This window comes from Puma concolor, chromosome C1 (assembly GCF_028749965.1).
Source record: "Puma concolor isolate L17-30 chromosome C1, mPumCon1.1.hap2, whole genome shotgun sequence".
Lineage (NCBI taxonomy): Eukaryota > Metazoa > Chordata > Mammalia > Carnivora > Felidae > Puma > Puma concolor.
The window spans coordinates 122,641,859-122,667,392 of record NC_141674.1 but is presented as its reverse complement, the minus strand read 5'-3'; the positions used below and the strand labels follow the sequence as shown (position 1 = coordinate 122,667,392).

The 25,534-nt window shown below is 35.9% G+C and overlaps 1 protein-coding gene across 2 annotated transcripts in view; it reads left to right on the top strand.

The window, feature by feature from the left end:
- DPP10 (dipeptidyl peptidase like 10) overlaps positions 1 to 25,534 on the top strand; it is a 659,495-nt gene that overhangs the window by 487,380 nt on the left and 146,581 nt on the right. For both annotated transcript variants that reach the window (XM_086718449.1, XM_086718450.1), the window contains exons 6-7: positions 8,339 to 8,391; positions 8,490 to 8,571. In XM_086718449.1, coding sequence (XP_086574575.1) covers positions 8,339 to 8,391; positions 8,490 to 8,571 — 135 coding nt within the window. The remainder of the gene's footprint in view (positions 1 to 8,338; positions 8,392 to 8,489; positions 8,572 to 25,534) is intronic.

The following is a 25,534-nucleotide window of genomic DNA, read 5'->3' as shown; positions in this document are numbered from 1 at the left end:
TGTTCTTCCATTCTTCTCCCACTTTTGTTAAGCATCATTATGACCATTACTTTGAAGACTTTATCAGGTAAATTACTAGTCTCTGTTTCATTAGTGTATGTGTGTTTTCCCCACTGTTTTTTTTTTTTTTTTCTTGTTCTTTTATTTGGAACCTATTTCTCTGTCTCCTCATTGTGGTTTTTTTATGTTAGACAAACATAAAAACATTATGAGTTAGATGGAATAGCTGCCTCTCCCAGTCTTGAAGGAGTGGCCTTGTGTCAGAGTATTATTTTTGTAAACTGTGTATGCCTGGTGGCTTTGACAAGCCAACTGGGGCTGAAGTGGGCACAAGTTGTGGGAGATCCCAAAATGTACATTACTGGGCTGTCTTGGTGGGATGGCTGGAGTTGGTGAGGGTTAGGAACTCAAGGTGCACTGGGGCAGCCCTAGCAGTCCAGTTAGAGTATCTGGACCCTACTCCCATCTGTGCTATCAAGGTGGAGAGAGAACATAAAAAATGGTGCTCATTAGCACCTCTGATCCCAGAGAGAATTCCAGTAGTTCCCTGCCTGTGTGTCAGTTACTCTAAGGTTAGTAAATGGATTTTTTTTTTATCTCTAAGGCTCTAGTCATCCTTTAAACTGCTGGGTTTTTGTTTTCATTTTGTTGTTGTTTGTTTCTTTTTGCTGTGCCCCAGGCCAGGGGAGACCCTTCAGTGGTATCTCCTTACTGTAGGTTTCACATCAGTGTAGGGTTCCTGTCATTACTGTGTCTCTGTCTCTTCTACCCTTCTCTATATGGTCTCTTCAGTGTTTGCTGTGTGGAAGCTATTCAATCAGCCTCCAGTTCTTTTGAAGAAATTACTCTACATATAGGTGTAGATTTGGTGTCTCTTTGGGAGGAGGTGAATTAAGAGTCTTCCTATGCCACCATGTTGGACACTCTGGTCATGAGACTTTTATTCAAGATATTAAAAAGTTGCCAATTGAAATTGGTTTGAGTTTTTCTGGCTCTATTCTCTTGGCATAACCTCATGGAATAACTAAATAATTCCCATATAGTTTTTCCTCTAAATTTTGTATAAAAACAGTTGGATATATCTTGCTTGCTGTATTTTCCTGATGCGCAGATTAAATATTTCAAATAAATTTCTCACGAAAACATAAACTACATTTTAATTCAATTAAAAAAATTTTTTTTCAACGTTTATTTATTTTTGGGACAGAGAGAGACAGAGCATGAACGGGGGAGGGGCAGAGAGAGAGGGAGACACAGAATCGGAAACAGGCTCCAGGCTCCGAGCCATCAGCCCAGAGCCTGACACGGGGCTCGAACTCACGGACCGCGAGATCGTGACCTGGCTGAAGTCGGACGCTTAACCGACTGCGCCACCCAGGCGCCCCTTTAATTCAATTTAAATGAAGAGAGAACTTTTTCACCAAAGTTTCTGGAGAAGGAATGGACCACTTTCTAAGTTACATACTTGGTTCAGTCACTGGGAACCTGCAAAATATTTGTATGTGGAAACGTTGATTTTCATTCTTGACTTTCTAGTTCTAGTACTACATAGGAATAAGGTTGAGTTTGTCTCTCACTCTGTCCTCTTACAATGTATTTATTTCTGCATTGACATGCTAGAGAGAAAACTAGTTTATACATGGTTAGATGATGTATAAATGTATTTCAATACAAACTGAAAACCTACTGTACCAGTGTCAGTAATTAACCTTTACATGCTATTCAGGTTATCAAACCAGATATTTTCAGTGATTGGACATTCGAAATAGCTTAATGCCAATTGGTGTGAAAGTAGCTTATTTGCATTAATTAATGCAGAAAGGTCTGGTACATGAAAATATTTTTATTATAAAGAGTGGCATTGTCAATGAGGTTGGTACTTTAATCAGAGGTATATTATGGTGAAATTTCCATGTCAAATAATTAAGAAACTTTGATTATGGAGTATCATTGAAATGAAATTTTGTATTACAGACCTCTCATGAACTGAATTCTAAGATCAATTTGAAGGGGTTTGTCTGTGATGATCAGTTAATTTATCTAACATGGAATATATCAGAGATTGGTTTATTCTACTTATTCAAAGATCTCCTATTGTATAATACATTATATTCATCTTGTGCTGGCTATTGATAATGTTCAGCCCAGTTGGATTATATTCTGAGCACAGCAGTCCTACCTGGAATTGAGAAATGATGCCCAGGTAATTTTTGGCATTACCTGCTTTTTAGACTTGAATCATCAACTATCCTTTTTCTTAAGTAAAATTAATGTATTATATGGAAACATGTTTACCTAATACAATCTCCTATTAGGTTTCTACTTACACACTATGCTGAAAGTATCACATTTCAATTCAGAGTGACTATACTATTTAGTTCAGAATGAATACATGATGAATACTAAAATAGCCAGAATAATATCCTGTTTTTTTTTCCAAATGGGAACCCAACTAGACCCAATTAGGGCAAGGAGAAATATAAATATTACTTTTACTATGTATCTTCTGTGGCAATGGCTTTGTGATGCCTACAAGCTAACAGAATGACTAAATTCGTTTTCTGGCAGATAGTGTTTTTTTTTTTTTTTTTTTTTTTTTTTTAGTAGTAGTAGTAAGTTTATTTTTATTTGTTTTATATAGGTTTGGGCATAAATAGAGATGAAGTCAAGCAACACCTAAACTTTATCTTTTTCACCAACATTTATATTTAGTTTCACCATCTCGAGTATGTTCCTGTGCTTACCACTTATTGTAATGGTGAAGTAATTAAAGAATACTACATAATTCATGTTTGTGGTAACACATTAAAACAGTCCTTGCCTGTTTGGAATCAGTAAGATTTAGACTGCAATCTTGGTTTTACTAACTGTATATCTTGGTGAATAATATCTAAAAGTTTACGATGAACATTAAGTGAGAAAACAAATGAAAGTAGATTAAAATACTGAAAAATATTAATATACCCTTAATCCCTCCGATGTTTACTTTCCCTTTCAACCAATACTTGATCAGCATTCACAAAGCTTTTTTCATATAATGTTTTAGGAAAATTTCTGTAGAGCTGCAGCTTAAAATTATATGAATTGTTTTTACTATATTCAAGTATTCTGATAGCTTAGTTCTTCACTGAATAATAAAAATTTTTCCAGCAACAGAGTCACTACTTACTCATCTTTTTTTTTTTTTTTTTTTCCAACGTTTATTTATTTTTGGGACAGAGAGAGACAGAGCATGAACAGGGGAGGGGCAGAGAGAGAGGGAGACACAGAATCGGAAACAGGCTCCAGGCTCCGAGCCATCAGCCCAGAGCCTGACGCGGGGCTTGAACTCACGGACCACGAGATCGTGACCTGGCTGAAGTCGGACGCTTAACCGACTGCGCCACCCAGGCGCCCCACTACTTACTCATCTTAAAAGGGATTCCATCATCCTAGAACAAGCTTGACGTCATCATACCACTTACTTCCAAGAGAAACAAGTGCCCTTTTACCTTTAATGTTTTTTTCTCTCCCTGGCATTTATTTGTAAACGCTATTAACTCAGAGACTTGCTTCCTCACACTGTAGTTAACTAACTGCTTGAGTCCATGGCAAATCCATAATCCTATTTTAAATATTCTCCAGGCCATGAAAATGCATGCTCTTTATACCAATTCGGCAGTTTAACTGCAGTGCAGAAAAAGCTTTGGCACCCTGAGATATAAACCTCTGGTTTAATCGTAAATTACTGGAGTGCCCTGTTCTTGTTTCCTGTAAGCGTAACTCTCCTTGACACGAATCCCCATAGATGTGTTAGGTAATAACTGATATTCCAAGAAAAAAAAATGTGAAAAACAGCTAAAGGAGAAGGGGATTTACATTTTTAATCTGATCTATTAGATCATCTTTCTAAAATGAAATCTCTCTTCACTATGGTAATCACAATTAATTCATGCCTACTCCTGTCAATAAATCTTTGCATGATGGCTTAATAGGTCTTTCAGAAATGAATCTTTTGCAAAGCTGGAGCCGTGCTTCCTGTCCCAGCTCCCTGAAAGAGAATGTGCAGAGAGATTAAGTCACAATAATCAGACAGACGTGAGCTCAAATTGTGGCTCTGTCTCCTACTTAAACTTTCAGTGCTTCACTTATCGTGAGAATTGTGAATGGTAGTATAGATTTCTTACGGTGTACTTAAATGTTAATATATTTAAAGCACTCAGCTGAGTCCAGTGTATAGTATATGCTCAATTCAAAAATTGTTCTTGTTAACAGTTACAATCTTGAAAGCAATAAGATTAATTGATTCTTGGAAAGCCTATAGGTTTATAATCTGCTATTCCTAATTTAACCATGACCTGCAACAGAGTGCTCTATACTAATGTAATGCTTCTCAACCTTGTCACCCTGACTGGATCAAGAGCTCCTTGGGGACAGGAATTACATTTATTATGGCCTTGGCATTTGGCAAGGAACTGAACTTACGAGTTTGCACATAGTTAGTATTCAATAAATGTTTATAAATTGACAGAAAATAGAGTAAAATAAAAATGATCAATTGATATTCTTTTGTATTTATCCTATTTTTAAAATAATCTTTATTATTGCAAGCTTGTTTAAGTGTTTATTTATTTTGGAGAGCGAGAGAGAGCAAGGGATGGGAACAGAGACAGGAAAAGAGAGAATCCCAAGCAGGTTCTGTGCAATAAGCGCAGAGCCCAACGAGTAGCTCGACCCCACGAACTATGAGATCATGACCTGAGCTGAAATCAGGAGTCAGAAACTGAACTGATTGAGCCACCCTGGTGACCCACCATTTTTTTTTTTTAATGGTACTAAGTGCAGGGCTTGCGTCAAAGAAGTTGCTTAAAAGATGTTTGATAAACGAATGGAGGTAGCTAGCTTTCATTTACAGAACATTAATGCCACCATTCTGGATAACTTCCGTGTTTTTCTTGCATCCAAGTTCTGGCAAGTCTTAAATATGCTTATTTTTTGTTTCTTTCTTCCAGTAATATAGCATGCTATGTCTATATTACCAATACTGTTGATCTTTATTAGTTGTGGATTCCAGATTTCCAAATTTAGTTGTTTTCTAAAATTTACTTATAACCTCAAGATCAATACTCTCTGTGTTTCTTAGGGATTTCCAGACACATGCAGAGCTGCAAAACATTTGGGCTGCCTGATACATACTTGCCGAGCTGAGATCAAACAGGATGACACTCTGCCTTCTTGTTTTAGCTATCATACGGTGAATTAGTGTCCTTTTCATAGTCCTTTTAGTGCTCTGCTTTTCACGGTTGTATTTTGTGTTGATGTGTTTGCTGTTTAAAATACCCCCCAAGCACAGTGCTGAAGTGCTCTCTAGTGTTGTGGCTAGGTACAAGAGGCTGTGATATGCTTTACAGAGAAAGCACATGTGTTAGATAAACTTTATTCAGGCATGAGTTGTAATGCTGCTGGCCAGGAGTTCAGAGTTAATGAATCAACAATATTAAATATTAAATAGCGTCTTTCGAAAGAAATACACATGAAACAATGTTATGTACTGATTGGTTGATGGAAATGTTGTGACCAGAGACTCATAGGAAACTAGCTGTGTATTTCTTCTAGGAGGCGATGGTTCTGTATTTGCTAATTCAGTGTTTGCGATGACTTACAGCACAAAACTACAGCAAATAAGGAGAACCAATTATCCTACCCTTAGCAATGAACACTTAGTAATCAACCTCTTCTTGAGGTTCCAAAGTAACATAGAAAATATAGGGATGAGACTGGATTGCAGGATCTTATGAAGCTTTCTGTTCCACCCAAAATCTTTGGCATCATGAGATTTAATAATTGGACATCCCAAGGCTAGTTTCCAGAAGTGGGCTTTGATCAAGTTGTTACATAGTATTTCTTAAGTTTGCCCCACTCCCACTACCTTTGCCATAACCCTTCACACTCTCTAACAGGCAGTGGAACATCATTTGCAGAGATGCGATGAATATGTGATTTCGGGCTGTGAAATATCTTTCTCCCCAAGGATCTCATCAGATGTTCACTTTGGCTCTCATTATGCAGCAGCCAATCATTACAGGAAAAAGACTGTTCCTAACCTTCGTGACTCGATCTTTATCCTCTCATCCTGCAATAAAACCTACGTAGCTAATGTAGAAGAGGAATTTGGGATAAAAGGAAATGAGGAAATGATAAAAATAATAGACATCCTATCCACGGAGTAGGAGGGAGAAGGAGAGAGAAAGATTGGGAGAGAGAGAGAGAGAAATGCAGATTAACACAGTGTTAGACCAGTGCACCTTAATAAAGATGTTCAGTAAAGCTAAATCAAATTCTCTTTGGAAAAATCCCCCTTTTGAAATCTCTGCAGCACTATGCAAACAAATGTATGAAAGGAAACTTCTACCTCTAAACCCTGTTCAAGATCCTTCCTACTTTATACTTATTATATTCTATTGTGGGCATAGAATACTATTTTAATTATGGAAAGTTATAAAACAGGAAGTGTTTGAGATCTGCTGGAAGTATACACACACACACACACACACACACACACACACACACACACACTCCAAAGACAAGTGGACTCAGAGGAAAGCCCTAAACTAGGAATAAATGGTTAGTTTCTAGTTATCTGTAGACGGCAGACTACTGGCTTTGTGAGACACCTGTAAAAGAGGTGAAACCCCGCAACTGGTTACTTCAGCTTGCTGTAAGTCTGAAGACAAGTTAAGATTAATTTTATTGTGGACTTCCACCTCAACGCATGAACTATGGGGGAAAATGTTGTACTGGGCGAAGAACTATGAAGCAAAAAGTGGGTTTATATATCCCCCTTTCCAAAGTACATCATTTGGAGGACATCATTTGGAGACCTTTCGATTCATGCATTGAGAAGAGTCAGCAAAGTCTATAATAAGAATTACAGAAAGAGAGCAAAATTCAGTGGTTATATCTGGTTTTGTCTTAGTTGTTTTGGCCTCCTTTGACTAAAACAGTAATGCCCAGGAACTCTTTCTCTCAAGATGCCTGTGCACCTAGAATTCAGCTAGAATGTGTTGGCTAATTAACAGGCAGGATGAAGACACGAACTCCTTTTACCCATAACGTCATTGACACATTTGTCTGCTTGGAAGACAAAGTGCTCACTTGGCAGTTTGCTTTGGCAACAGAACTTTCTGAGATGGGGAAAAAATGTTTATAGAGGTGGTCACATTTCTTATCTTTTTGTCAGCTCTTGTAGTAAATTCAAGGTTTAAAATTTGTAGTCAAATATGGAATTTTATAGCATAAAGTGTGAATGCCAAAATAGCAACCAGGAAAAGTTATTTTTGCTTCTGCAACTCTACAGCAAAGGCAATCTTAGATTTTTTTTTTTTTTCAACGTTTATTTATTTTTGGGACAGAGAGAGACAGAGCATGAACAGGGGAGGGGCAGAGAGAGGGAGACATAGAATCGGAAACAGGCTCCAGGCTCTGAGCCATCAGCCCAGAGCCTGACGCGGGGCTCGAACTCACGGACCGCGAGATCGTGACCTGGCTGAAGTCGGACGCTTAACCGACTGCGCCACCCAGGCGCCCCAAGGCAATCTTAGATTTAACAGTTATTTTAAAAGGAATGGGAGAATAAAGCTTCATTATAAAACACAATACTATAACAAATGGTGGAAGAATTGTGATTTTAATGCAAATAGACAATGCTAGTATTGTCTTACCAAAATATGTGGCCAATCATGTTTAATTGAAGCTATTATTGCAAAAGGAAGAAATAACAATTTGACTTTTAGGGAGTTTTAATTGACAGTATTATAATATTTGTGCAGTGTACATCCAGTACTGGAATAAAAGAAGCTTTTATAATTGTGTGCTGAGAAAAGAAAGTAACAATATAAGTTTTCCCCGAAGATGTCCTAGTGGGGGGGGGGGGGGAAGAAAAAGTTCAGGATATACAGCAGGAATGCGTCTAATGTGATTGAAGCATAGACTAGGTAAAGGGAAGTAGTGGATGGTAAAGCTAGAAAAGTGTGTAGAAACCAAAGTACCAAAATCCTTGAACATCAATGAAGCTTGAACTTTATTTTATAGGCAATGAGGAATCATTTGGTATTTTAAACAAGACAGCAATATAATCACAGTTATATTAAGTATGGACTAGGTTGAATAAAGGGTTGGAAGGACAGTCAGAGGAGTCATAAGGCTTCTGGAGTAAGGCTCAGAACTGGAACAGTTCACATTTGATTTCTCTCTAAAATCAATTCTTGGACTTCCCGGATTTTAAGAACATATCCACAACTCAAGATAGAGCTTTTATTGCAACCTAGGGTCCCTAACTCTTTTTTTCTTTTAATTTCAGATTTTTCATTATTCCTATACTGCTTCATATGTGATTTACAACATACACACAAGGTAAGTTCTTTGATTCTGGTCTTCATTAGCAGTTGTCCAACTAAATTATTGGTGTAAATGTCAATTTGTTCATGTAAAAATATTTACCTTTTTTCAAGGGAAGTTTGGGAGTTAAATCCTCCAGAAGTAGAGGACTCCGTCTTACAGTATGCAGCCTGGGGTGTCCAAGGCCAGCAGCTGGTAAGCACAGGCGTGGGTATTCACCAAACACTGTCAGCCATGGCCCCGTAGAAAACGTTTACAGAAGCCACTTCCTTTTGCAAACTGTCCTGTTATACTTGATGTTTTCTATTTACCTTCCATCTTCCATCTGGTATTCCAATTTAAGAATATATAAAATAATACAGGTATTATTTTATTAATTAAAAAAGAAAAAAAAGTTTATAAATCATGGAACCTAGAAGAGATCCAAGAATACCGAGGTCTAGTTCTGTGGAATTTCCATTGCATAGCATTGTCAAGTTTATTTATTCTTTCTTTAAAATTTTTTTAATGTTTATTTCTGAGAGATAGAGACAAGCATGAGTGGGGGTGGGGGCAGAAAGAGGGAGACCCAGAATCAGAAACAGGCTCCAGGCTCTGAGATTTCAGCACAGAGCCTGACGCGGGGCTCGAACCCACAAACTGCGAGATCATGACCTGAGCTGAAGTCAGATGCTTAAGTGACTGAGCCACCCAGGTGCCCCATCGTCGTTTGTTTATTCTTAATGCATTATTCAGAGTAAAAAAATTTTTTTTTAATTTTTTTTTTCAACGTTTATTTATTTTTGGGATAGAGAGAGACAGAGCATGAACAGGGGAGGGGCAGAGAGAGAGGGAGACACAGAATCGGAAACAGGCTCCAGGCTCCGAGCCATCAGCCCAGAGCCTGACGTGGGGCTCGAACTCACGGACCGCGAGATCGTGACCTGGCTGAAGTCGGACGCTTAACCGACTGCGCCACCCAGGCGCCCCTCAGAGTAAAAATTTAAGACGGAAGTCTACACTTGACACTGGTTTCTTAGGGGAAGATTTCTTGTCATATTACATTTTGAAATTATCACCAACTCAAAAAGAGCATTACTGATGCATAAAAGCAGTTTGAGCAACACTATATTTTTGTCCATGTCTCATGGTGAAAGTATAAAGACCTTAAGGGGATATTGCTCAGGAAGTGGTATTGCTTGGTTATATGGCATGTGAACGCTCAAATGCAGTACATGCTGCCAAACTGACTTCTAAATTGCTTGAATATTTATATGCAGACCAGCGACACTTTGAGAATTCCCGTTGGTACTATATTCTCATCAATGCCTTCTTTTTCCATATTATCGTATTGTTTCTTAATAATGACATTATTGCTTCTTCCATTCCAATTTTTATACTTTCTGTCTTATTAAGATGTGCTTGCTCTACTTACCCTATGAATTTGGCTAGGTTTGGTGTGGTATTTATGTGTGTATGGGAGAGATTTTTAAGAACTCATCCTATTATGCTAATAAAATTAAGTTTTGCATTTTTAAAATTAGTTTCAATAATTTATACATTTCTTTTTTTTAATCAAAAAAATTTTTAATGTTTATTTATTTCTGAGACAGAGACAGAGCATGAGTGGGGGAGGGGCAGAGAGAGAGGGAGATACAGAATCCGAAGCAGGCTCCAGGCTCTGAGCTGTCAGCACAGAACCTGACGTGGGGCTCCAACTCACAGACCGAGAGATCATGACCTGAGCCAAAGTCGGATGCTCAACCGACTGAGCCACGCAGGCGCCCCAATAATTTATACATTTCTAAAAATCCATCTCACCTAAACTTCCACTGGTTAGCATAATGTTTTTATCCCTTTTTACAGCATTTTTTAAATCTTTGTATTTTGTACTTTCTTCTTTTCCTATGTTATTTAGAAGTACTTTCTTCTTTTCATGATCAACTTTAATATTTGTAAACTTCACATATGTCTTCTCAAAGGCCAAATTTTAAATTTATACAGTCCTTTCTATTATAATGTTAGTATTTTATTTTTCTTTTCTAATACAGAAACACTGATTCTATATTTTCTCTAAATTTTGCTTTATCTTCATCCAGCAAGTTTGATAATAATATTTTTATTAGTATTTAATTTGAATATTATTTCAGTGTTCATGTATGTTCTTCTTTTCACATGGGCTATTTTGATCTTTGTTTTTAAGTTTACAGAAATGTAGAATTAGTTTTAAAACTATATATGGAGTTCATAAACATCTTTGTAATAAACTTTATCTATTATCTAGTTTATAAACTTTGAAGTTTATAAGACTTGATTTTTACCTTATAATAAACTTTCGTTTTCATGTGATAGGTGTGGTGTTTAATATATGCATATTAGATCTCTCTTGATAATTACATTTTTAAGACTTTTTTTTTTTTTTATTTTTTTAATTTATTTTTTTTATCTTTGGGACAGAGAGAGACAGAGCATGAACGGGGGAGGGGCAGAGGCAGAGAGAGAGGGAGACACAGAATCGGAAACAGGCTCCAGGCTCTGAGCCATCAGCCCAGAGCCTGACGCGGGGCTCGAACTCACGGACCGCGAGATCGTGACCTGGCTGAAGTCGGACGCTTAACCGACTGCGCCACCCAGGCGCCCCAAGACTTTTATTTCTTTGCTGGTGATAGTGGGTGTGGTCTTTTACTTTAGCATGCTATCAGTTTTGCATTATGTAATTTAAACTATTATTTTAAGAGTGAGGCGGTTTAAATGGTAAATAAATCTTTCAGGATGGAATTGTTGATACTCTTATCAATATAGTATCCTACTTGCCTTTAATGGTTCTAATTGACCAACCCTAACTCTGCCTTTTCGGAGAGTCCATGAAGGGAAGTTAGAATCCTCTAGATTTTTTTTTTTTTTTTTTTTTTTTTTTTTTGAATTGTTGCTTCAACAACGGCTGGGTGGGCTAAGGTGTGTTTCTTATTGCCTATGGGCCTCAAATTCCTCATTATAAAACAGAAATGTCTGCATCATCATCTCATTATGATAATTAATTTGGGAAATCTAAATATTCCCCTTAGTGAGGTATACATTATTATTTTTATTTCATTTTATAAATCTAAGAAATACTTTTATAGGCTGATTGGTGAGATAGGGAGGTAGTACAAGATATGTCACATCTCAAGAAGGCTGTAGAATGATATATTGCTATTAAATAGTGCTTCTGTTCATTAGAAAAGCTTCTCCACCTAAAATATTCTAGAATTGAATATACCTGTGATAGAACCTCTGCTAGTGATTGGCCCTGTGATCTTGGCCAAGTCTTTCTTCCTCTTAGTACCTCATTTTCATCAGCAGAAAAGTGAGGACCTTTGACCATGCTTGTTGTCTTTGTTCATGGAATATGATATATTTTTATATATCCATAATATATACATATATTATGCTACATAATATATTTTTAAATATTATATTTTTAAAAAAGAATGAAATTATTTTTAAAAATATTTTCGGAATGACTGGAATAAAGAAGGGGGAGCATGAGAGGTTGAAAAGGGTTGTAGAGTAATTGCCTTAGCAGATTTTCTTCTTTTTTTTTTTTTGTTTCTTTCTTCCTCCCTCCCTCCCTCTCTCTCTTTCTTTCTTTCTTTTCTCTTTTCTTTCTTTCTTTCTTTATTTCCTTCTTTCTTTCTCTTTCTTTTTCTCTTTTCTTTCTTTCTTTCTTTCTTTCTTTCTTTCTTTCTTTCTTTCTTTCTCTTTCCTTCCTTCCTTCCTTCCTTCCTTCCTTCCTTCCTTCCTCTCTCTCCCTTCTTTCCTTCCTTCTTTTTTTCTTTTCTTTTGTTTTTTTCTTTTCTTTCTTCTATAGTTTTCCACTCTGAAATATTTCCAGAGTCAACTGTGAAGTAGATGACTGTTTTAGAGTAAGAAATACATTTTTCACATGCAGAAATAGCTTTCATTGTATCTTGGTGGATGTGTTCCTTAAACATGTAAACTAGTTGTTTGATGGAATATTAAAAAAAGGAAACTATTTTCAACATAGAAAAAATCAACAATAAAATAATTTTTAAATAAAAAATTTTTTAACGTTTATATATTTTTGAGAGAAACAGAGCATGAGCAGGTGAGGGGCAGAGAGAGAGAGAGGGAGACACAGAATCCGAAGCAGGCTCCAGGCTCTGAGCTGTCTGCACAGAACCCGACTCCAGGCTCCAACCCACAGACCACGAGATCATGACCTGAGCTGAAGTCGGATGCCCAACTGACATAGCCACCCAGGATTCCCAATAATTTTTTTGAAAGGATATTTATTTTGAGAGAGAGAGAGAGAGAGCGCATAAGCAAGGGAGGAGGGTCAGAGAGAGAGAAAGAGAATCCCAAGCAGTTTTTTGTTGTCAGCGTACAGCCTGACATGGGGCTCAAACTCATGAACTGTGAGATTGTGACCTGAGCCAAAATCAAGAGTTTGATGCTTAACCAACTGAGCCACCCAGGCACCCCTTATCCCTGGTCTTTGGTCCCCTACATGTTTAACATGGCTTTAGGAACTCAGACAAAGAAGACTTTGGGAAAACAAAGGTTTACCAAAAATATTGAAAGAAGCATACACAAAGTTGCCAGACATTAGAAGCTGCTTAAACATCTTTACGCTTGTATTTCACAAAGAAATCCTATATAACACTGTATTCACTGTGATATCCACACTGAATGGTTGAATGATTGATTAAATAATTATGAGGGAAACAAGCTAGTCATTTAAAATGCAGTGAATGATAAACATCATGCTTGCCTTTATCTTTTTCATATTCAAAAATTTTTAGAACAGTGTCTTTCGTATACATATATAGATCTGTCTTAGATCCATTCCACTACGATATTCCTAAAAAGTGGCAGCAGAAACTGCCTAGGATATGCTAGATATGGAGATGCCAGGTTGGATTCAGAGAAGGCATGAATCAGTGTAGGGCTGTGGTGAGTGAGCAGCAAAAAATGGGCACTTGCTCTAGTTTTACCTGTTTTACTCTGATGATGTCAACAAGAGAGCTGGTCCATTAGGCCAAAGGCAAATTCCCAACACAGAAATTTCCAGAAACCAAAAACCCAAGACAGTTTCATGTTTTTCTCACTGGAGAGTCCTTCAGAAAATCTTTGAAACTTTCATGAGTTTTATATAACTCTCATTCTCCTAGCCTCAGAGGTACCAAAATTTGTGCCAAAGTAATAGTTTGACACCCTGAGGGAAGTTGTATTAATTGCTGGCATTTTCTTTAATGCTTCCTACTTGTTATGGATTGTTTTTCAGTATAGTTGAGAAAATAATAAAAAGGACTAAAAATTTATAAAAATCATAGATCCTCTCATGGGAGTCATTTTTTAGGTGGTTAATTCCTGGGTCCATTTCTTACTAAATGTTGACCTTAAGAATATTACTTAATTTCTGTATGCCTTACTCTCCTTATCTTTAAAATGGTGGGGAACTGGAGAGTGTTATGTTAAGTGAAATAAGTCATACAGAGAAAGACAGATACCCTATGTTTTCACTCTTATGTGGATCCTGAGAAACTTAACAGAAGTCCATGGCAGAGGGGAAGGAAAAAAAAAAGTTAGAGAGGGAGGGAGCCAAACCATGAGACTCTTAAAAACTGAGAACAAACTGAGGATTGATGCGGGGGTGGGAGGGAGGGGAGGGTGGGTGATGGGCATTGAGGAGGGCACCTTTTGGGATGAGCACTGGTGTTGTATGGAAATCAATTTGACAATAAATTTCATATTAAAAAAATAAATTAATTAAATTAAATTAAAAAAAAATGAAACGGTGAGAGTAGTGGTACTTCACCAATAGTGCTAGTCTGGTGTTTAACATAGAAGCATAAAGCACATTGAATAATATCTTGCATATAGTATTTTAGAGGTTAATTTTTACTATTTTTTAAAAAAAGATTTTTTAGGTTTATTTATTTCTTTTGAGAGAGAGAGAGAGAGAGAGAGAGAGAGAGAGAGAGAATTAGCAGAAGAGGGGCAGAGAGAAAGAGGGGGACAGAGGATCTGAAGTGGGCTCCGAGCTGAGAGCAGAGAGCCTGATGCCTGTGGGGCTCGAACTCACAAATCATGAGATCATGACCTGAGCCAAAGCTGGATGCTTTATTGACTAAGCCACCCAGACACCCCTAAAATGATTTTTAAAAGTATCTTTGTCACTTGAATTTTAACTTGTTTGGGAATTTTTGTTTCACTAGTTTTGAGGAGAATGAAGTCTAAGTTCTTTGTCATGGCATATCCCAAAATCCTTTGGGTAAGTTTTGGGATAAAGTCCGTATTTGTCAAGGTTATCCTTGGTGTGCATGTAAACATAGATTCAATATAAATTAAAGGATGCATCTCTACAAATGGCTAATTGTCCATTTCATGTGAGTATGACAGGCTTTGTCAATATTTGAAGCCATCAGCAAACTTGGCAATATGATTTTATTAGATGAGTCATTATAATACTTTAATTAGTTTTGCATTAAATTAATTAAAGAGGCCTGTAGCGTTTATAAACTAAGGACAATTAACTTCCCATCCTTAAATCTCAGTTTTTAATTTTATTTGCTATGAAAGAAATCCCTGGTTGTAGAGAAGAGAGGTAAGATGTTGATATAATTTGTAGATAAAGAGGGTCTGAATTAGAATCAAAGGGAAAATTTTTCAGTACCAGTGAGATGGGGGAAGGCATTTTGCAGGTGGTAAACTTTGTGGGGAAAAAAAAGAAACAAAACTGACACAATACAACATTATTGACACATACAACATGTACGCTCTTAATAACATTTAGAGCAGGTTGTGAGTAGACTACTATAGCAGTTATAAAACAAAATGAAGTGTCCCAAAACATGTATACCAAACATATGTGTACTATATGTATACATGGATGTGGATGTGGATTCTCTGTAAAGGGAAGAAGATTTTAAGGAATCAGCTCATGCAACCGTGGGGCAGTCTGGCAAGCTGAAAACTCAGATGAGAGTTCATTTTATAATCTTGAGCAGAAGTCTTGAGGCAGAAGGCCTTCTTTAGGAAACCTGTTTTTTGCTGTTAAAGCCTTCAACTGATTGGATAAGGACCACTCACATTATTCTCTTCTAAAAATCAACTGATTGTAAATGTCAATCACATCTACAAACTGCTTTTACAAGACGTGTTTGACCAAGCAGTTAGACACCGTAACCTAGCCACGCTGACACATAAAATTAGCCATCATGGCATAGTAACCGCTTGATTTGATTCCCACTTGTCCTTTCCTACAGTAACACACTTTAATTCAGATCATCGTCTTTCACATAAATATCCCTCTTCACTCGCTGGCCACTCTAATCCATCCAGCATCCACAGAGGTATGTGTTAAAAATGCAGATTCTTAACAGCTCCCACAGGTGATAAAATGTCATTGCTATGACACACAAGATGCAGCTAAGGTGACACATCCTGTGGCTCCTGCCACTCCACTGCAGAGCAGAAGCACAGGTTTTTTTCTCTATGTGAACCAAAACTCTGTAATCTCGAGAGTGATTACACCCTCTGAGTGTCCTCTCCCGCATAATGTTTGTGCCTTTGAATCATTCTCTTTGGTGTATCCCCTCATTGTTTTCTTTTCATTAGATGTCTTTGTCAAATACTAAAATGCAAAATGCTAACATATTCCTCTTCTCTGATAATCCCCCCCCCCCGAATTTCTACAGGCTAAGTGAATTGCTTGCTTCTCAGGAGTCTAACTTTCTTCTATTTTATCTCAAATCATTTAAGATTTTATTTATTCACATTACTGTCTTTCACCACTGACTTCCAGTCATTTCCAGAGCATATGGAATACAGAATATGCTAACATTTCCCTCCCTCCCTCTCACCTAAGCCCTCCCTTCCTCTATGTCTCCTTCTTTCCCTCCTCTTCCTCCTTCTTCTATGTAAAACTCATTTTAGCCCAAGGCAAAATGTAAATTTAATGAGTATCTGGTTGCATTAAGAAATTAATGAAAGGCTGACAGTGGTTTGTGTGGACGATCAGATACAGCAAAGAGTTTTGAGGATGGCATGATGTGAAGCGTAGTCATGCATGAAAGGTTGGGTCTGGTCAAAGAGTTTGTGTTAGACTGTAAGTAATTGAGTTTAGAGGCAGAGAGCTAAGTTTAGAGGCTGCTATAATCTGGAAATGATTTGGTAAAAAATATATTTAAGAGATAAGTATGTCAAGTATTTAACTGAGATATAAAACTTGATCACAGTCAAGTAATAAAAATTGTCTTCTACTCATTCACATACATTAAGTTATACAAATATGATTTATCAATGTATTTCTACACTTAATATACAAGTGTATTCCTCAATCTCATTTTAGACTCCCAATTTTTTAAGCCACTTTATTGGGAACAAATAAAGATTGATACATACAAATGGCTGCACTTTACATTGAGTACAAACAAAAAAGTGTACATATTTTGTGTAAAACTTGAGCTGAAGAGAAGTATATACCTGTGAAACAATCATCACATTCAATACCATAAATGTATCCATCAAGTCCAAAAGTTTCCCACTGCCTTATTTATTTTTTGTGTGTGATGAGAACATTTAACATAACATAGATTCCTTCTTTGATATTGCTAATATCTTTTCAATCTATTCAGGCTAAACTAAAATCACTACACCCATCCTTCCAGGGTCATTAACCTTTAAAAATATTCAGTGTTTTACTCATCACAATCTAGTATTTGGAGAAATTACTTTTTCTATATTTTATTACCTATATTATTGAAAAATGTAATGTTTTAGGTAATTCTCCAAGTACAAATACAAAGTCACAACCTTTCCCATCACCTGCATTTTTGTTATTACTAGTATTGCTTTAAAATTGATAATAAACTCTTCAGTGTTTAGCAATGGTTCCATGCCTCCAGGAAATTTTCAATTTCCTTGATGTAATTGTTTACATTTAATAGTTCATTAATGGAAATTTTGAACCATTTCCTTGACTTTTCTAGTATGACCTTAGTCCTCATTGGTTTAAGGGAGGTGTTTAAAGCAGCGTTTTTCAAACATGTCATCGAAATCTCATGTTTCCTAGTAAATACTGAAATGTTTTTACTGGACATTCCATTAAGTAGTTTTTAAGTATAAAAGTAATTATTTTAATTATTATTAACATATGTTTGGGAAATATATGATAAACATATACAAATATACTGTATATAAGAGATACATATGTATATACCCATGCACGCCACAAATGCACACAGACACACACACTCACATCTGCTGCTGACTTCATGTATATTTTGGGATGAAAGGCTTAGGCCTGAAGTTGTAGCATATTCGAGGTGTCCCAAGCAGATGAAGAAAGGGCCAATAAGAGTCAAATTCTAGTTCAAGTCAGTACTTCACAGTAGTGTGTGCGATGGTCATTGAAAGTACATTAATTGCTACAGGAAAACTGCTACACCCTGAAACCGGAAAATTTACATCCTTAACATCCTCAACTATTTATTGCAATGACTATTTCCATATAAATGAATTTTGAGCATTTTTTTTTACCTCATTCATCTTCATTAGTGGAGATGACTGAAAACATATTACCTTTTTCATGTTATCTGTAACAAAATTTAATGTTCCTGTTTTTTGTTACAGAAAATAAAAGCAATTCCTCTTAGCACATTTAGTACTAGGCACACCTAAAGTCAAATGGGTCTCTCTTCAAATTTGAGATAAGGAAAGTCAGTATCAAGAAGCTGATATAATTTCTTTACTCAGTATTAGACTGGAAAGAATCCAGTGAACCATAATAGGATAACTGCTTGGGTTTAACAAAAATAATAAAAACACCCTTAAAATGTCCCAAACATCTTGGCTGATAAATTTGTAGTATGTTCAGGTATATGTTTACATTAATATAGTATGTATGTAAATATGACGGGAAATACATTCTCATACAAGTAAAATACCATAACAGTGTAGGTGTATGCATAGAAAAGGAAAAAGAAATATGCAATTACCATATATACTGTAAAGGAAAATTAACTTGCAATTGCTGTAAAAATTACCTACCCACATATCAATTAAGCACTCCTGTAGACCGCTTGTGCCTTGTATTTAAATAGTATATTTATGACTTTTCTATCTAAAGTCAGAGATTTTTCAAAGAAATAGAAAGTTCTGATTCTCTATAAGCATACATTTCCTCTAAAGTGTTGCATATTTCAGTGTAAGGAGAATCTGAGCAACTTGCATACTGTTAGTTGTACTCTTACTGCCTTTAAGCTATCTGTACTGGCTTTAGTAAAAAATCACTTGGTGGAGCGCCTGACTGGTTCATTCGGTTAAGTGTCCAACTTCGCTCAGGTCATGATCTCCTGGTTCATGAGTTCGAGCCCCGTGCCAGGTTCTGTGTTAATAGCTCGGAGGCTGGAACCTGCTTCGAATTCTGTGTCTCCCTCTTTATCTGTCCCTCCTCCACTCACTCTCTCTCTCTCTCTCTCTCAAAAATAAATAAACATTAAAAAGAAAAAAAAGAAGTCACTTGGTAAGTATATGCTGACTTGGCCTTGCAGACTGCCTGGGACTGTGAACCCTCTGAAGGCAGGTGCTCCAATTGTGTAATGCTCATAGCGTGTATAATTGTAAAGTGAGCTGCAGGCATGTATTTTCCCCTGAGAATAATAAAAGAGAAGCTGCTGACGGAAGATGTTGCAACCTGTGTGAGCATGTGAAAATAGAAGTTATTTAAATGCTGACAGTTTCTAGTTGAGGCCAGCCCTAGAGATTTTGAGGGGAAGTAGAAATATTGTCAGGCTTATATAAAAAAGAAAAGAAAAGAAAATCATCAATCTACTCAGTGCTGTTTGAGATAAACTTTACCTGTGTTATGTTTTTAATGTTTTATTCCACACTTAGAAAAACCAAACGGAAATCAATTCTTTATCATAGAAAGTACCAATATTAATAATGAGACACCTGAAATTTACTTACTTCTTTTGGAGGAAAGGAGGAGATTTCATCCCTATTTAAAGTGCTCCCCTTGGTTCATCTAGATGAGTTATAAAATGTTGTAGAGGTTCTAACTATATGTTATGAACATGCAACTCACTAGGGATATAAAAGGCACAATTTCTATATTCCAGGACCTCACAGAAAATAGAGCTAAAGGTAGGGATTCCCACCTCTTGGAACACCTGAAACAGAAGGGTTCCAATGTGGTCTTCATCTTGCAGGGGGCCCTCTCTGAGGTGATGGGGCAGTTTCCTGGAGAAGGTGACCTGAAAGCTGAGTGTTGAAGTTACACAAGACCCTTGAACAACAGTGCAGAGGTTAGGGGTGCCAACCCCACGTGCAGTCAGAAATCCACCTGTAACTTTTGACCTCCCCCAAACTTAATTACTAAGAGCCTACTGTTGACCGGAAGCCTTATCAATTAACACATATATTGCATGTTATATGCATTATGTACTGTACTCTTACAATGAAGTAAGCTAGAGAAAACAAAATGTTAAGAAAATTATAAGGAAGAGAAAATACATTCATGGTACTGTATGGAATTTGTCGAAAAAAAATCTACATCATAAGTGGACCCGCACAGTTCAGATGCATTGACATTCAAGGGTCATCTGAACATTCCAGGACCTTTATTTAAAGGCATTCCTCTAGACTATAAGGAAGTTCTCAATGTAAGAAGAAACAGAATATATGTATATGGAATCACATGCTTTAATTGATTGGTTTATATTTTTAATAACAAAAAGCTATAACTTAGATGTTACTGACAAATGTGAAAAGGTAAAAAGAATCAAATAAGCCAGAAGAATAAAATATGCCAGCAGATTTGTATCAGAAAGAATAACTATTGTTTGTTTCCTAGTTCTAATAAGAATTCACTATGTTTCCCTTAACTTATGTTTAAACAGTTTTGAGTTATTTAGCAATAATGAGGTAAATGTAATGACCATATCTTTTTTTACCCATTTTCCCACAAAATAGCAATTTTTCTGGCAATTATTTTCTCAAGCTGCTCCTAACATTAAATTTAATAATAAATTTTGGTGTAAGAACCATGGAGGCTCCAGGGTTGCAGATTTTTTAGCTATAAATTTAGGTCATGCATAACCCGATGTACTGAACACTGTAGACAGTTCCTGCTAAGAAGTCATTGGAGTAGAATAACAATGTAGATGATAATCACCAAAATCTCTTATTTCATTGCAACCAGGATTTGGCATATCTCTTATTCTTACTCTGACCATACAGGGTTATCCTACAAGGATAACAAGGCACATTCTATCAGTGGTCTAAGTAGAAACTTTAAAAATAAAAGTATAAGAATGTTATTTTAAGATGTGAGCCATCCTACACAACCCCTAATGTTAAGAAAAAAAAAAGATCCCAATTATGAAAGTTTAGTATTCTAGTGATTTACTTTGTCTTATTAAATGACATGAAAAGAACTCACTGATGGAAATGGTTGTCTGCATTATGGCAAGATTTTCTTGTCAGAAATAACTTTAAATGGTCCATTCAGGAGCTCTCCCCTTGTTCTGGTCCTTAAAAACAACAAAGGAAATGAAAATGTGAAAAGAAACTCAATCTTTTATGATACTATTAGTCAACCACAGCAAAAACTGTAATCTCTAAGGAACGTAAAGTAATAATTCCCCAGAGCCAGAAAAAGATTGAAAGCAAATATATACTTTACCACCTTATGGGAAACACAAATTGACAATTTTAGCTGGTAATTTCAACACTTGTCTTACAGTACAAGATAGGACAAGTAGATAGAACATCAGAAACAATATAAAATATATGGTCAGCACAATCAACCAACATGATGTCATTGTCATTTACAAAACACTATACCTGGCAATTACAGAATACATGGAGTATATACAAGTGCACACAATGGGCCATGAAACAGTTTCAATAAGTGTACCAGAATGGGAATTATACACAGCATGACTTTGGACCACAAAAAAGTTAAATTAAAAAAAATCACACACACACACACACACACACACACACACAAACACACACGCATTTTTATTGGAGTAAGAATATGTCCAAAAGAAATACAGTATTAGATATCTAGCAGTTCCAAATGTAGATTTCGTCCTGTAAATATATTCCACATGTGCCTAAAGATATATGAAAAGAAAATTCACTGGAACACTGTTTATAATTTAAAAAGCAAAATAAAACACTAGAAACAATTTAAATAAGTTATCATTATTAGACCAGTAAAAATTTAGGGTGCATAAGTATAAAATATTGAGAAGCCATTAAAATTAATATGATTCTTCTACATGTGCAGATATGCAATGCCATCCAGTAAAAAAAGGCCATAGGATTAATCAGTATGCTCTCAATATTAAATAAAACACCTATTACATATATTATATACATATAGCTATAAGATATATATTAATTATTTATTTTACACATTTATATTATTTATATTATTAAATATATATTTAATTATAGTTATGTGTATGCATATATTTGTTTATCATATATTACATTTCATTATGTTATATAATATGTATTTTATATTATATAATGTAACATCATTATATATTATATAAAATATATTGTAATTATAATATATTGCATACATTATTTAGTGTAATATTATGATTATATATTATAAATTATTATATACTATAAAATGTTTATTCAATATAAAATCATGCATAATTATAATTATACTATTATATTAATTTACACTATACTATATTATACTGCACTGTATATTATATTATATTATATTATATTATATTATATTATATTATATGTGTTGAGAAGTGACCAGGGTTGTCCTCTTTAGAGGAATACTCCCCTGAGAGAACTGGAGTTTGAGAGACATTTTATATTATTTAATTTTTGTCAGAGCATTTCTTATATTTTAAATGCAATATTTTTAAAAATTATTATAAATGACAAAAAGTTTTAAAACAAAGTTGAGGGGCACCTGGGTGGCTCGGTCTGTTAAGCGTCTGACCCTTGATTAGCTCAGGTCATGATCTCATGTTTCATGAGTTTGGGCCCCAAGTCAGTCTCTGTACTGTCAGCCCAGAACCTGCTTGGTATTCTCTCTCTTCCTCTCTCTCTGCGCACATGCCCATGTTATCTCTCTCAAAATAAATAAGTATTTTTAAAAAACGGATTACCTTTAACACAGCATGTAGAATCAGGCACTTCAAGGACTTTCAAAATAAAGAAAATTTTGACAAGTTTTACATATATATATATATATATATAGTACATGTATATATGTATGTATATATTGTAAATTTAAAAATTTATAAGTACTTTATATATATACACTACAGATACTTGAAATACTTGAATTATATGTATATATATATCCATATATATATCCACTATATATATGTGTGTGTGTGTGTGTGTGTGTGTGTATGTGTGTGTGTGTGTATGTGTGTGTGGGTAAACAGAATGTATGTGTCTTGTGTCTGAAGTATGTGTTAGCAATGATCATATAGAATGGTTAGAGGTTTTACCTCTGCTACAAATACGAAATATAACTGGGGACAAAGGTGGCAAAATGGAGGGGTGCCTGGGTGGCTAAGTTGGTTAAGCGTCCGACTTGATAACAGCTCAGGTCTTGATCAGGTCATGAGTTCAAGCCCCACATTGAGCTCCACACTGAATGTGGAGCCTACTAAAAAAAAAAAAAAAAAAGTAAAAATAATTACTGGTTCAGAGTAGTATATTAATAGGTAGTTTACTCTTTAAAATATATTTGAGAGGTGCCTGGGTGGTTTAGTTGGTTAAACCTCCAACCTCAGCTCAGGTCATGATCTCACAGTTCATGGGTTTGAGCCCCGCATCAGGCTTTGTGCTGACAGCTCAGAGCCTGGAGCCTGCCTCAGATTCTGTGTCTCCCTCTTTCTCTGCCTCTCCTGGACTCATGCTCTGTCTCTTTCTCTCTCAAAAATGAATAAACATTAAAAAAATAAAATATTTAAAATATATTTGATACTGTTTTATATTAGAAGATAAATTATAGTTGGAGAAAGAGAAAGGGACATAAAGAATTACATATTTAAAGCTGAATAAAAGAACCATAGCTAGGTCCTTCAGTTTTCTTGTGAAGGGGAAAATAAATGCTGATCGTGAAGATGAATGTTAAAAGATTTTGGTCAGGGTGGCGCCTGGTGGCTTATTAATTTAAGTGTCTGATTCTTGATTTCTGCTCAGGTCATTATCTCACAGTTTCTGGGATTGAGCCTGTCAGTGCAGAGCCTTCTTGGGATTCTTTCTCTCCCTCATTTGATCACACTCTATCTCAAAATAAATAAATATTAAATAATGTGTTCAGTATCTTGATTCTAATGTGTTCTGATATGAACAGGAGAATGAAGATAATTATATATAACATTGGGTACTCAAATCTTTATTAAAAATTATCCTACTAATTACATTCTACATCCCAGAAGTAAACTAGAATGAGCCGGGGAACATAGCTAAACTTGGCTATTCATTTAAGAACACACAAATAAAGCGTGTTCATTAGTTTCTTTGTCTTCTGTTTATGTTATCCAAATTCAATGTCTTCCTAAAGAACTTTCCCTAAGAAAACTTACAGCATCTTCTGGGTTTTTTTTTTTTTTTCTGATCAAGTTTATGTCTCTCAAAAAGCCCTATCCTGTCCCCAGAAAGGTAATGTCGTATGTCTAGTGGCATATCAGATCTTTGGATTCTTTGAACTATAGTTGTCCTTAAGCGTAAACCGCCGTCACTTTTTTGAAATTACGTTATTAGCCTGATATCAAGAGATTCAATCTTAAAAGGAAAAAGGAAAGTATTACCCTAGGAATATGATAAATGTCATGCTGGAAAATAATTTTCCATTTTTGGAGCATTGTCCAATTAAAAGAACTTTGACTAAAGTTGAATACATGACTTCTCACCTCAGATAGGTAAGAGTGGACTGTTACAAGCTTCATGTGAATTCACCTGTAAAATCCAGACAAAACATTAACAAAGCAAAATGAAACTACCCAAGGATTCTAGAGACTGAACAAAACTGTGCAAACTTGGAAAGGAAGTGACAGATCACAGAAAAGTGAATAGTAAAGTGTGTGTGCTCCATTTTGTTTTCTGTAGGGTTGTCTCTTACAAGCAGGTATGTTTGAGACAGAGGTGGATATGTAGGGAGCTGATTCTCTGAAAGGAAAACCCAGTCTCTTCTGACAGGAGCAAGGGTAGTAAGAGCCACTGGGTGACCATGACTGTGACTCCCAGAGTAAGGGAGAAACCCTGAGTTTGAGAAGAGGTGTGACCCGTTGCATGAATGAACCCAGCCAGCACTGTGGCTGGACCTGAACTACAGATGCTTGAACTTTCACGCCATGTCTTTACAGTCGCTTTTCTGTGTTCCTTGAGAGTCAGGAAAATAAATGCATACAAAGGAATGAAAATCTAGGATATATCAGCATACGTGTGTGTGTGTGTGTGTGTGTGTGTGTGTGTGTGTGTGTGCTGTATTTTATACACACACATATAAAAATACTAAAAAAAAAATAGCATTGGACATTCCTAGAATTGAAAAATACTTAAAATTAGGGGCGCCTGGGTGGCGCAGTCGGTTAAGCGTCCGACTTCAGCCAGGTCACGATCTCGCGGTCCGTGAGTTCGAGCCCCATGTCAGGCTCTGGGCTGATGGCTCAGAGCCTGGAGCCTGTTTCCGATTCTGTGTCTCCCTCTCTCTCTGCCCCTCCCCCGTTCATGCTCTGTCTCTCTCTGTCGCAAAAATAAATAAATGTTGAAAAAAAAAAAATTTAAAAAAAAAAAAAAAAAAAGAAAAATACTTAAAATTAAACAACAACTAGATGGGATTCAGAGTAGAATGGAAATGACAGATCAGTCCATGACATACAGATCAATACATATCATTAAATCTGAAAAAGAAAAAAAATAGTGAGAAGATTAAGAAAAGAAAAAAAAAAATAGAGCCTAGGGACCAGCAGGAAAATTACAGAAAGTCTTACATGATGGTAACTGGAAGTTTAAAAGGAGAGGAGAGAAGAAAACAGGAAAACTCTTTGAAGAAATGATATCCAGATATTCTAAAATTATTGGAAGACATAAATGTACATATTCAAGGTGTTCAGCGACCACACTCCCCCCCTCCAAAAAAAAAAAAAAAACCCAGTAAATTCTA